The sequence below is a fragment of the Plasmodium falciparum genome, assembly GCF_000002765.6.
Source record: "Plasmodium falciparum 3D7 genome assembly, chromosome: 11".
In the NCBI taxonomy this organism is placed as follows: domain Eukaryota; phylum Apicomplexa; class Aconoidasida; order Haemosporida; family Plasmodiidae; genus Plasmodium; species Plasmodium falciparum.
Genome location: NC_037282.1, coordinates 695001 through 710000, shown reverse-complemented (window position 1 = coordinate 710000; position 15000 = coordinate 695001). Strand labels below are relative to the sequence as shown.

Here is a 15000-nt window from a genome sequence, read left to right as displayed (position 1 = left end):
ATTGAAGAAGCATGAGGAATATTTGAAAATTCAAATGGATGAAATGAAGAAAAAGGAAGAGGAGGAAAAAAGAAAAAGGAGAGAAGAGGAGGAGGAAGAACAAAAAAAAAGGAAAGAAGAAGAGGAGGAAGAACAAAAAAAAAGGAAAGAGGAAGAAGAGAAGATAGAAAAAAAAAAGAAAGAGGAAGAGGAGGAAAAGAGAAAGAAGGAAGAACAAGAATTATTAGAAGAAAAGGATATAAAAAATAATGAAACTTTTGAAGAAAAAAAAATAAGACTAGTGAAAGAATTAATGAAAGAAGTTAATGTAAGCAGTAAAAAAAATAATAAAATAATATGTATGTATGCTATAATGGGTTATAAAAAAAAAAAAAAAATATATATATATATATATATATATATATATATATATATTATTTGTATGTATAATTATGTAGGAGGAGACGTTAAGTTTGGAGAAATGTGTAGATATTATATACAAAGCGGTAATAAATACATTAAAAATATATTAAGACTTTTTATATAATTATATCTTTGTTTTGTACGTGTGTTGCTTATTTTTATAACCACACAAATTGTGTCATTATAAAAAATATTTTATTTTTTTTCCTACTTTTGAAATATGCAGAATTTACCATTAACTCAAAATAAATTAAATAAATTAAAAAATATGGGAGATATAAAAAAAGACGAATTAGTTACTTTTGTAAAGACGCTAATGTTGAATGAACAGGAAGCTTTTGAAAACATGAAAACTTTTTTCGAAATATGGGATATAATGGTAAGACGAAAAAAAAATAAAAAAATAATAAATAATATAATATAATATAATATAATAAAAAATAAAACAAAATAAATAAATAAATAATAAAACGATATAATGATTAAAGAGTAATGTGGAATTTTTTTTTTTTTTTTTTGTATGAATCTTAATTTTATATGTGATTTATATGGGAGAATATTTTATACATGTCTCTATATATTTAAATTTCCTTCTTACTTTTCTTTTTTTCCAACATTACTATAGAAAACGGGTTATATGCATAAGAATCTCATCATATCTATTTTGAAACAATTTGGAGATAACTTAACAGAAGAGGAATCAAATTATATACAGAAGTACAAACAAACAAAAAAAAAAAAAAAATAAATAAATAATAAAATAAAATAATATAAAGTATATATATTTATATATAACCATGATTCTTTTATGAAATCATGAATTTAATATTTATTTTTTTTTTTTTTCAGGGAACTAAACCAAATGAGCGAGTCTAATATATCTTATGTGAAACTGCTCAAAAAGTAAGAATTGTGCATATGGAAAAAAAAGAAAAAAAAAAAAAGAAGCATGCAATAGTATATTACATAAAATAAATATAAACATGAATAAAAATATAAATATATATATATATATATATATTACTTATGTATATATTTATTTTTGCAGATGGATTTATGGAACCGAAGAATAAAATTTTATTAACCTTATATATAATAGTAGTGTATATATATATAAAAAAAAAAAAAGTTAATATTTCATAAGAACTAAACATAAATAAATCTAATCTATATATAATATATATATATATTATATAAATTATATTATGTCCGTTAAGTAATAATTAATTTATATTTTTCTTATTCAAAAAAGATATTAATAATACAATTTTTATATCTCTACATTGTCTAAAAAAAAACTTTTCCATTTTGTCCTTTTAATTAATAAAATAAGCATATATTTTTTTATATGTTTTAGAATATATTTATATTCCGTTATATATGAACTTTTGTTATTTCATAAAAATATATTAAAATAATATTGTAGGATATATTAAAAAAAAATATATATATATTTTTTTTTTTTTTTAATTTTATATTTTATTTGATTGTTGTTTTATATTCTATATATATACCATTGCTATGTTTTGTTTTTTTTTTTTCGAATTAATATATTGTTTGGATGAAAAACAATTATATGTTTATGGGTACAATAAAAAAATCAAAAAATTATAATATGACGTTAAAAATATTTTTTTACGGTAACTATAAAAAGAAAATAATTATATATATATATATTATAAAAGTATTATATTTTTTATTTTTTTTTATATAATAAATAAGAAGAAAGAGAATTCCCACGAATTATTGTTAATAAATACATAATTATATAAAAAAAATATATATATAATATATATATATAATATATATATAATATATATAGTATGTATATATTATAATAATATTGTTCCTGAAGCTCTTATTAAAAAAGCAAAGAAATATTTTTATAAGAATATATATATATATATATATATATGTATATATTTTTTTTCAATTTAATATTGAAATTAAAATCAGAAAATATATAAAAAATTAATTTTTTTTGTTCAATTTCAATTTTTTTTTTTTTTTTTTTTTTTTTTTAAATAAAAAAAAGTTTATAGCTAGCTACATAATAAAGCAATAATATATAATATATAATATATAATATATAATATATATATAATATATATATATATATATATATATATATATATATTTATTTATTTATTTATCTGTTTATTTTATTTTATATTATTTTTTGGCATTTGCCCAAATTATTGATATTTCTTTATATTATGGTCCTGGGGGGAAAGAATGAAAACAAAGTGAACGTGATTAAAGGGGCTGGAAGTATAGGCAAGTATATTATGAAGGAAAATGGTAGTAAAATAAAAGAAGTGGGGGAATGGAATAACAGTAGTGAAAATGAAAATAGTGATAATAATAATAATGATAGAGAAGATAATATAAAGGAAAAGGTAGATAATAATAATAAGAATGATGATAATAATAATAATGATAGAGAAGATAATATAAAGGAAAAGGTAGATAATAATAATAATAATGATGATAATAATAATGATAATAATAATAATAATAAGAGTGATAATAATAATAATAAGAGTGATAATAATAATAATAAGAGTGATAATTATAATAATAAAATTGGCGATGTTAGCAATATTCCAAGCACGAATACAAGCACCGTGAGCAACAAAATTCAAGGGAAAGGATCTGTTAGTTATAAGAGCAAAGAAAAAACAGGTGACCATTCTAGTAATAATAAGAATACAAAAGGTAATAATAATAAAGTAAGAACATCGGGAAAAGTTATAAATTCATTATCAAAATATAGCGATTCATATGCTTTAATTTTTCCAAACGCTTTACCTGTTAAACAGGTATTATGGGGTTTAGATCCCTTAAATAAGGTTTGGAGGTATTGTTCGATTGTTTATGCTCGACCAAAGAATAAGGTATTAAACGACACGAATTTCATGTTTCCATTAAATATGAATAAAAATGAAATAATAAATAAAGTGAATAATGAGTTGAATAATAATAACAGTGTGTCGATGAGTGAAGGTGATTATGATTATTATGTTCACTGGGAAAAGTTCGATAGAAGATTAGATTGTTGGTTAGCTTATGAAAATTTAAGATTATTAGATAAAGAACCAGATGATGGTTTACCACTTATTAAAGATAATGATAATGTATCGGATCATGAACATGCAGGTATTGATAAAGAATATTTAAGAGAACATGAAGAAAATACAAAATTAAAAACAATTAATCAAATAAGGTTTGGAAAATATTTAATAGATACATGGTATTTTTCACCATATCCTAAAGAATATCAGAATATAGATATATTATATATATGTGAATTTTGTTTATCTTTTTTTAAAGAATATAGTGAATTAAAAAGGCATATAGAAAAATGTGAAATTAGACATCCACCTGGAAATGAAATATATAGAGAGGAAAAAATATCAATTTTTGAAATCGATGGTAGCTATTTTAGAATATATTGTGAAAATTTATGTTTCTTATCGAAATTGTTTTTAGATCATAAAACATTAAAACATAGAGTAAACTTATTTTTATTTTATGTTATTACAGAATATGATGAATATGGTTATCATATAACTGGATATTTTTCAAAAGAAAAATATTCCAAAAATAATGTATCATGTATTCTAACATTACCACAACATCAAAAAAAAGGATATGGTAAATTTCTTATTAATTTTAGTTATTTCTTATCACAAACTGAAAAAAGAACAGGAACTCCTGAACGACCTTTATCCGATTTAGGGGTAGCATCTTATATGGCATATTGGTATGAAACTATTTTAAAAGTTCTAATAAATTATGAACAATTATCTATACAAGAATTATCAGAAATTACAAGTATAGAAACTAATGATATAATCTCTTGTTTAGAGGAAAAAGATATTTTTAAAAATTCACTTAATGGATTAGACTCATTTTATTATATAAACCCAAAACAATTGGAATTTATACTCAACAAACTCAAGCAAACAAATAATACACAGCTCTCTAAAAATAAATTACATTGGGTCTCCTATGATTATTATTTGGCCTTATATGAATAAAATCATTTTACAAACAAAATATTCCGATGTTTCATGAGTGCCTCTTCCACATATATATATATATATATATATGTATATGTGTATTTATGTATTTATGTATATATGTATTTATGTATATATGTATATGTGTATATATTTATGTGTATACATATATACACTTATTATTTGAAAAAATATCTTTTTTGTTTTTTTTATTTATTTAAAATTTTTTTTTTGGAGTATGAAAAATTTAATTAGTTTGATATGTAAAAATATCTATAAATGTTAAAATTTTTTTTAATAATAAATAATAAATTTAAAAAAAAAAAAGAAAAGAAAAGAAAGAAATAAAACATAATATACATATAACAGACACATATATATATATATATATATATATATATGTAATAATAAGGTATACAATAAAAATTGATTAAATATAACACCGAATTATAAAAAAATGAGGAAAAAATAAACAAATAATATATATAAATATAAATATATATATATATATATATATGTGTATGTGTTTTTTTTTATTTTATTCCATTTTGTATATATATTATTAATAAAATTATATTATATATAAAAATTTTATTTTGTAAATAATCTTAATCTTAATCATCATTATCATTTTCTTCTTGATCTTCGTCCTCCTCATTTTCATTGGAGTCTTGTTGTTGATCTACATCTTCCTGATTTTCATCAGCATTTTGTTCTGGATCATGTACATCCCTTTCATTATCTTCCTCGTCTTGAACTTCTATATGTTCTGTCATTCCATCTACATCATCATTTAATTCTTCGTTAACGTCCCCGTTTAGATCATCATTGATTTGATCATCTTCATTTTGTGCTTCATTATTTTCCCTTTTTTCTCTTTCTTTATCTTTTTTTTTTTTTTTTTTGTCCTTTTTTCTTTTTTTTTTTTTTTTTTCCTTTTCCTTTTCCTCTTGTTCATCTTGATCTTGGTGACTGTGTTCACTGTGTTGGTCTTCATCATGTTTTCGTTTATTTTTATTTTTTTTATTTTTATTTTTTTTTTTTTTCTCGTCGTTTTTTAGGTCTTTGTTTATCTTTCCGTCTTTATGAAAGGACTTCAATTCATTACGATATATTTGCTCTGCCTCGTTAATATAGTCTATATTTTTGGAGAGTTTGACACCCTTAACCATGTGTTGAATTTTATGTTCTAGTTGTTTTTTGAAAATAAGTCCATATGAGTTGGTGGGATAATCAGAAAATGAATCGATTCTTGCTGCCATCGCACTTTTACAAGATAAGTATCTTGACATTCGACCTTTAAGTTGAATTGGTGTTTTCGATATATATGAAGAGTTATATAAGATTCCATACTTTGGTGTTTTTTTATTTCCTTTTAAGGAATTAAATAATGCTTTTTCTGAACCAAAAATTTGTATACTACTTGATGGGCATTTTGCTAGATTTACTAATGAGCCTGCATGACTAATTAAACGAGCACTTAATGTATTTCCTAATAATTCTTTAAGATTAGGTGATACAATATTAAGTTTATTATCTAGATAGTTCCATAGAATATTTCTTGTATTAGATAAATTAATAACTTCATTAGAAAAGTTAAGAATATTTGTTAAATCTTCTTCTGTTAATTCTTGCCCTATAGAAAGATTAGCAACTTTACAGATATTTTTTGTCATATCTTCATTTTGTGTTATATCATTTATTTTATCTTCATATGTATCGAAATCAAACTTTTCTTTTATTTGAATAAGATTAACTAATTTACAATACATGCATACATCAGTTACAATTTTTTTTAATTCTGGAAAATGCCAACTATACCATTCAATAACTCTCATACTAAATAAATTAATATTTTTATCTAAAGATTCTATAGTTCCTATACTATTAATTATTGATTTATCTTGTTTTCTTGGATCTAATTTTAATTTAGATCTAGAATAACTATGACCTAAACCTATATTAAAATGTTTTATATCTATATCAATATTATTTACATAAGTCGATATTTTCTTTAAATAATGTTGTCTGCATGCACGAAATAATTCCAAAACATTATTATTATGAATTATATTAAAACCTACATTAGATAAATATTTTCCTAAATTTATATCTGCAACACCTAATTCATATTTATTCTTATTATTAGGTAAATTCTGTTCCAAAAAAGATAACAAAAAAGTAGTTGCTTTCCCTTCATTTATATTTAATAAATTATCTAAAGCCCTCTCGGCAGTCTCAAAAGGAATAAATGCACAAAACTCAACCATCTGATGAAATATATCACTCTTCAATATTTTCTTCTCAAGCTCTTCAGTGTTTCCTATTTGTTCCCATTCTTCGATCTTTAAAAGAAAATAACCAGCTGAACACTCGAACAAAATGTAAAGCTTCTTCATCCTTTAACTAATCTCGGTGTAAAATAAAAAAAATAAAAAAAAATAAAAAATAAAATAAATAAATAAAATAAATAAATAAAATAAATAAATAAAAATACAAATATATATATATATATATATATATATATATATATATATATATATATTTATTTATTTATTTATATTATATCATTTGTATATTTTATATATGCCAAAAGTTTTCTTCTACATTTTTCTTCTTTTTAAGCGTTGTAAAAAGCTTAAAAAATTGTACATAAATGAATAAATATAAATATATATATTATAATATGATCCTTGGCATTTTATCTTTAATATTGTTATAATATCAAACGATAACCCTTATTTTGTTTGTATATTTGTTTATTTGTTTATTTGTTTGTTTATTTGTTTGTATATTTGTTTATTATTTTTTTTTTTAAATAAGGAAAATATAAATTTAATTAATTAACATTATAAATAAATAATAACATCATTACAACACGAGCCCTTTAATAAAATAATTAAATAAATCAATAAATCAATAAATATATATATATATATATATATATATATTATTATATACATTTATATTTAATTATGAATAAATAATATTATAATTTTTTATTTTTACTTATATTTTTTATTGTTATTTATTTTTTTTTTTTTAAGATTTATAAAAAATTTTAATTCGTACAAATATAAATATATATATATATATATATTATATATATATATATATATAATATAATGATAGAAAAAAAAAAAAAATGTATTGGTAATATTTGATACTCATGTTAACTTATATATATTAATTTATTATCTACAATTTTCTTAATATATATAAAAAAAAAAAAAATTATAGGGATTTATTATTATATATAGTGAATTTAAATAATATTACATATATATAAATAAATATATATATATATATAATATATATATATATTTATTATATATATGCATATCTTTAATAATTTCAAAAAAAAAAAAAAAAAAAAAAATATATTTAATTAATATATCTATATAAATAATATAATAATTAAATATATATATATATATAATATATGTTTTAATTTATCCTAAAAATATTATCTTATTTATTTCATTTTATGATTCTTTTAATTTAAAAGTTTTTATATTGTATTCATTATATATGTCATCTATTAAATATATGTTTATTGGAATAATATATTATGTTATGATGAATTCTTTTCAAACTCCGTATTTTTTTAACATATGATATTTAAGTTTTTATGCAAAAAGAATGGAAAATAATAATATATAAAATAATATGTTATATATATATATATATGTAGAAGTAATGCACACATATGTATATATATATATATATATATATATATATATATATATATAATTAATTTGTTTAAAAATTCGGTCTTTAAATAAAATCTTAAATGGTATGCCAAATATTATAATAGTTTAATTTTTTCCATTTTAAAAAATGCAGCAAGGAGAAAAAAAAAAAAAAAAAAAATATATATATATATATATATATATATATATATATATATATACATATATACATACATAAATATTTATGTATACCTTTTCATAATTAATTAATTTTTCTTTTTGTGTATATTTTCTTCATTTTACTTTTATTTTTTTTAATAAAATATATTTGTTATAAAAAATTCCGATACAAAAATAATATTTCATTTTATTTTTAGAATATGTATGATATCTTAGTATTTATATATATATATATATATATATATATATATTTATGTATGTATGTATGTATATATATGTGAAGAGAAACAATGATTTAATTCTTTAACATTTTGACGATGATAATATATTTAGCTACCTTATTTTTCATAAATAAAATAGTTGCATAATATATTATTTATCATATTTGTTAGCTTTAAATATTTATTAAAAAAATATATTAAAAAAAAAAAAAAATTATTTTCCTTGGTTTTTAAAAAAAAAAAAAAAAAAAATAGTTATATAGACACAAAATATGGTTATTATTATAAACAATTCATTAGACTTTTAACATTTTAATAAATTAATATTATATCATAATTTTAATATATATATTAACATATTAATATATTTTTATGCATATATGTATATTTAACTATTTTAATACTGGTTATATACTCTTTTTTTATAAAATTAAAATAAGTGTAGCTATTTAACGTTAGTTTTAAAATGGTTAAATAAAATATTTTCAAAGGGTATTTGTTCAGAATATATATATATATAAATAATATATATATATAAAAATAATATATATATATAAAAATAATATATATATATAATATATATATTTCACTACAAAATTAATAATTCAAAAAGGCTAGTATATATATATATATATATATATATATATTTATTTATTTTATTTTATTTTCATACGCCTTATTATTTATAAAAATGAAAGATGAACAAATATCATGTTATTATCTTACCGAGAAAGGGAAAAATAAATGTTTTAAGAATATAAAATTGATAACGTTCGACCTTGACCATACGATATGGAATATCGACGCATTATTGAATTATGCAGATAATGAGTGTTATAAATATATGGAACAGAATTATAAAAGATTATATGATTATTTATCAAAAGAGTATGCATTATCTATGACAAATTTAGTAAAAGAATTATTAGAACGAAATATAGATATGAATAAAGACGGTGTACAAATATTAACACGTATAAGAACAGATGCTTTAAAGTATTTAGCTAAGCAAACAAATTATGACGAAATAAAATTTGCTTCAGAAATTCAAAAATTATGGAAAGAAAAAAAAAAAGATGTACATTTATTTATTAGTCCAGGAACATTAGAATATTTAAGAGAATTAAAAAATAGAGGATATATTTTAGGAGCTATAACAAATGGAGATTCTGATGTTAATGAAATAAAATTTTTAAATGAAATATTTTCGTTTGTTGTTAGATCTATGGATTATAATTTTGCGAAACCAAATGTCGAAATATTTAATATTGCAGAAAATTTATTAAAAGAGAAAAATATAAATTTTCATGTTGATGAATGGTTACATGTTGGAGATGATGTATATACAGATATTATGGGAGCAAAAAATAAAAATATTAATTGTGCATGGATAACCATGTTTAGAGAAGGAAGAGAAATATCGCATAAAGAATGGTATTCATATCTAAAATTAAAATATGAACAAAATGATAATAAACAAACATTATCACAATATGATCCTTATGCAGATGGACTCTTTGCTAAATTTAGAAAAAAGGATGTGGTTCTACCCTTTGATTATATAGATATAGAAATAAGACACTGTCGAGATCTAGATAGTATACTTGCATAATAAAAAATATACAAACATTTAAATATATATATATATATATATATATATATATATATATATGTAAATTTTTTTTTTTTTTTTTTATAACATTTCATATTTATATATTACAACATTTATCCTTTTTTTTTTTTTTTTTTAATTTTTTGTTAAGCTCATATTTTTAAAATATATACGCATATATATAATATATATATATATATATATATATATATGGGTACCCATTTGATATTATTATTATTTCATTTTTATGTATCTTATATATTGCCCTTCACACACACACATATATATATATATATATATATATATTATAAGCAATTTTGAATAGCAAAATATGTACACCTATATAAATATATAATACAACATGCACACATATATATGTGAATCTCTTTTTTTTTTTTTTTTTTTTTTTTTTTTTTTTGAATATTCTTTATTATTATATTATTTCTTTAAACGCGTAATAATTTTTTTTGTTGCTATTTGTTAAGATATAAAAGTTAAAAAAGGATTTATATAAATAAATAAAAAAAAAAAAAGAAAAAAAAATGTATATACGATTATGTGAAATGAAATGTTTTTGAGTGAAAGGGTATGTTATAGAAAACATGGTTATGGAAAAAAATAAAAAATAAAAAATAAAGGAACTGGATATAAATAAATGAATAAATATATAAATAAATAAATAAATATATATATATATATATATATAATTTACCAGTTGTATGTATTTGTAATTTTAAAAATGGTCATTTATAGTTTCTCATGGTCTGATGAACCTGGATAGCTGTCGTCCTCGGAATGTACTGAACAACAAGAAATATCGAAACATTCATCCGACGTGTTATCATCATCCGATGTGTTATCATCACCTGATGTGTTGTCATCATCCGATGTGTTGTCATCATCCGATGTGTTATCATCATCTAATGTGTTGTCTTCATCCGATGTGTTGTCTTCTTCCAATATGTTATCTTCTTCCAATACGTTATCTTCTTCCAATATGTTATCATCATTTAACATATTTGGATGATTTCCATAAAGATTATCTTTATAAGAAGATAATTTTAATGCTGAGATAATATCATACGTTTTAAAAAATTGATATAATTGTGTTACGTCTACATTACAGATATCACCAAAATTGATTATATCATTTTTTTGTTTAAGAGCATTAACAATTTCTTCGGTTTTTTCTGAACAACATATTATAGATAAGGTTGATCCCATGAGTGCATTTTTTTTATCAATTTTAAAGTTTACAATTTTTGATAAATAGGTTTGACAAACATATAGCATATCCTTTGTTGTAATTTTTTCAACATTTGATAATAATTCTTGATAAAAATTTAAATTTAAATTTTTTAAGCTTAAAAAGATAGTTTGGCTAGCACGATCACTAACAGTTTCTTGATTATTAAAGATACTATAATAAGCACTACTTTTAGCAATAGATAATTCGTTTTCTTTCATTTCATTATTACAATAATATTTCAATATTTTTATAGCTTCTCTTAAGGCGCTTATTATATCGCTTGATCTATAAATACGTAAACTAACTTCACCCAAAATACAATTATATTCTAGAGCACATTCATATGCGAACCCACCTCCTCTAATACTATTATATAATGGTCCTTCAGTCATTGAAAAGAATTCTCTTAGAACTAATAAACAACAATAATATTTATTATCATATCCTGAAGGGGCTTTTATAGTTAATTTTAAATAAGAAACATCTGTACTCTTAATTCCGCATACAACACCGTTGTATGCCTTATCTTTAATATAGTTCATTTCAAAATGTTTATCATCTGCTTCAAATTGTGTATCTAAATATTCTTTTAAACTTTTATGTTGATTGGGTCCTAAGGAGATATATTTGCTGGATTCATTTTCTTGTTCTTTATTATTACACATATGGTTACAATAATTATAAGAATTTATATCATCATTATTTTGTTCTTCATCTTGTTGTTTTACATTATCTTGTTGTTTTACATTATCTTGTTGTTTTACATTATCTTGTTGTTTTACATTATCTTGTTGTTTTACATTATCTTGTTGTTTTACATTATCTTGTTGTTTTACATTATCTTGTTGTTCTACATTATCTTGTTGTTTTACATTATCTTGTTGTTTTACATTATCTTGTTGTTTTACATTATCTTGTTGTTCTACATTATCTTGTTGTTTTACTTTATGTTGTTGTGTTTTGGTGCTTTGGTCAAGATATTTAAAAGATTCACACGTGTTACCAATATCTGAATCAAAATTAAAATCAATAACCGGATTATTTATTGTATATTCACATGTTTGCATATTTTTAATTGTAAACCATTTATCATACCATGAAAAAACATTATGAACTTTTGAAAAGTTCCCATCTATTACTAAAGCTATATTTTTTAAATTAAATAATTCATCTTTTAATAAATTTAATTTATTATATACATCTAATAAATTATTCTTATTTTCAATTAATTTTAATATTAATTCCTGTTGACCTATTGATACCAAACCTGAATTACTATTTTTCATATATCTTAAAGCATATTCCAAATTTATTACTAACGTTTTTGGTTTATTTTTTTTTTGTAATAAATTTTGATATGCAGATTTTAATATAATTTCTAACCTATGTAATGTTAAATTCATTTTAAATATAGATAAAAATAATAAATCAAATAATTTCTCATAATTTTCTAATAATCCTACTATTTGTATACATATTATATTACCTAAACTTCCTGCCTTAAAATTCTTTGCATTTTCACCAAGACCAAAATTACAATCATAATTAATGGTATTTCGAATCATCTCTTCAATAAAATTTTCACATTTTATATTTTTATTATTTACAACAATGTCTGTTTCAAACATAAGATAGCTTAATAAGGGTAAATATGGTTTTAAACATTTATCGATATTTTTCGAATTTATCAAAACATGGATACAAACAAAGTTGGAATAAATATTGCTTAGTTGAATAGGAAAAATTATTCTTTTTAAATCGTCTGTAAGTTTTTTTAGTAATCGAAAATTCTGGGTGGAGCTATTATTGCTGTAGTTATCATTATTTTGATTATATTGATTATCATCCTTGGTGATTGTAGCTTTGACGTTTGCAAAAATTTGTTCATCCGTTTTGTTAGGTTCATTCATCAAAGATTTGAAATTTCTAAAAACGGTTATACCTTCTATATATACATTTCTAGGTTTAGCCGATTCAACAATATCTATTGAACCTTTAGGAGGTTTTTTTTCTATATTTTCTTTAATTTTCTTAATATTTTCAACCATTTTATTTAATTTCTCCATACCATATTTCTGTTGTTCCATTTCTATTAATTTTTTTTCAAAACTTTCAATTTTTTTCGCTTTCTTAACACTAGGATAACAACGGACTTCCACATAATCATTTTGTAAAATATATCTTTTTAAAATATCTTTCCAATATTTTTCATCTTCATTAAGAAGTTGAATATAAATTTTTTTTAAATTTAAGCATTTTTCTAAATCACAAATATTAGATCCATAAATAAAATATTTAATTAATATTTCGTTTAATAAATAATGTGGTGATGTTTCTAAATCTCTTAAATGTTGTAAATAGGAACGTTTAATTATATTTTTTAATCTATCCATATTTAATGGTTTCTCATACACTTCATTTAAACAATTTCTTGTGATATCTGCAACAACATTCATTTTTATATTATCATTACGAGTATTTGATGGATTTACATTAATATTACATTTTTCGTTTGAAGGTTTGAGTACATTTTTGTTATCCTGGGTGTTGTTACATGGTATGTTCTTAATATTATTCTTACAATAGTCATCATTATGATGATGATGATGATCATCATCATTATTATTATTAACTTCATGCTGATTATATTTTTCATCATCATTTTGATGATCATTTTGATTAATGTTGGTGATTCCTTTTTGCGTATCCATATTTGTTCCTACATTATGATCATTCATAGCATTAGCTATTTTATGGCATTTATATTTATAGGATACATCATAGATATCTATTGAAAAATAATTTTCTTTTAAATCTTCAAGAGAAAAATCTAAACTACTACAATATGTTTCTTTATCTTCCAGTAATCGTTTACTTACAGGAGATGTTGTTAAATCTGTAAGATAATTTCCTAATAACGATATAGCTAATTTGGTTTGTACATCTTCCCAAGGGCATCCTCTCCAAGCTATTGTAACTTGTCCATTATTTAAATTATTACAAGGATAATATTTTTTAATTATTAATGATCCTTCTCTTTTTTCAATATTTTCAGGTCTTCTCCATGGTCTATTATTACTTTGAATATCTTTTAAAAATAATTCTTTACATTTTTTAATATCATATATATATTTTTTTTTTCCTTCTTTATTTAAACAAATATTATCATTTTCTTCTTTTATAAGATCATTCATATTTTGATCATTATAATAATTATTTATATCTATTTTTTGTTTTTTTTGGGAAGGATTTAATTCTAGATGATATTCTTCAAACTTATGTATTATATCTAGTATAACATCATTTTTAAAATTACCAAATATAATAATAGCAAAATTATTTAATTTATAAAATTTTTTAAAATATTCTCTCACTCGATTATTATTAGTTTGTCTTAATCCTTCTAAGGTCCCCCCTGTTTCATATCTATATCCTCCTTTTTTACTTGGATAAAGATTTGTTATAACGGTTCGTTCTACAATATTCTCACAATTATTTTCGATGGATTTCATTTCTGAGTATACTACTCCGTTATGTGTTCCATTCTCGAATATATGATGTACTTCTGATAAAAACATATTATTTTCTAACGTAGGGTTCAAAATAAAATCTAAATATA

General features: G+C 20.4%; 5 protein-coding genes across 5 annotated transcripts in view; 3 read left to right on the top strand and 2 right to left on the bottom strand.

Annotated features, from left to right (window-relative positions):
- Positions 1–1475, top strand: part of PF3D7_1118700 (myosin light chain B) — a gene marked incomplete at both ends in the record, with an annotated part of 4338 nt that extends 2863 nt beyond the window's left edge. Inside the window, 6 exons of the mRNA XM_001347828.2 lie at positions 1–307; positions 438–485; positions 629–781; positions 1028–1119; positions 1252–1305; positions 1451–1475. The exon at positions 1–307 is cut by the window's left edge and continues 95 nt beyond it. Coding sequence (XP_001347864.2) covers positions 1–307; positions 438–485; positions 629–781; positions 1028–1119; positions 1252–1305; positions 1451–1475 — 679 coding nt within the window. The remainder of the gene's footprint in view (positions 308–437; positions 486–628; positions 782–1027; positions 1120–1251; positions 1306–1450) is intronic.
- A 1143-nt stretch (positions 1476–2618) lies between these two features.
- On the top strand, positions 2619–4445 carry PF3D7_1118600 (histone acetyltransferase MYST; the record flags this gene model as incomplete). Its single annotated transcript, XM_001347827.1, has 1 exon — positions 2619–4445. One exon carries the CDS (start codon positions 2619–2621, stop codon positions 4443–4445), a length of 1827 nt encoding a protein of 608 aa, XP_001347863.1.
- Positions 4446–5041: 596 nt separating this feature from the next.
- On the bottom strand, positions 5042–6826 carry PF3D7_1118500 (Nop56/Sik1-like protein, putative; the record flags this gene model as incomplete). The annotated part of the gene is made up of 1 exon (XM_001347826.1): positions 5042–6826. One exon carries the CDS (start codon positions 6824–6826, stop codon positions 5042–5044), a length of 1785 nt encoding a protein of 594 aa, XP_001347862.1.
- A 2385-nt stretch (positions 6827–9211) lies between these two features.
- PF3D7_1118400 (haloacid dehalogenase-like hydrolase, putative) lies at positions 9212–10132 on the top strand (the record flags this gene model as incomplete). The annotated part of the gene is made up of 1 exon (XM_001347825.1): positions 9212–10132. The coding sequence occupies one exon, from the start codon at positions 9212–9214 to the stop codon at positions 10130–10132; it is 921 nt and encodes a 306-aa protein (XP_001347861.1).
- Positions 10133–10879: 747 nt separating this feature from the next.
- The window catches only part of PF3D7_1118300 (insulinase, putative), a gene marked incomplete at both ends in the record, with an annotated part of 4467 nt that continues 346 nt past the window's right edge, over positions 10880–15000 (bottom strand). Inside the window, one exon of the mRNA XM_001347824.1 lies at positions 10880–15000. This exon is cut by the window's right edge and continues 346 nt beyond it. Within this exon, the coding sequence (XP_001347860.1) occupies positions 10880–15000 (4121 nt within the window).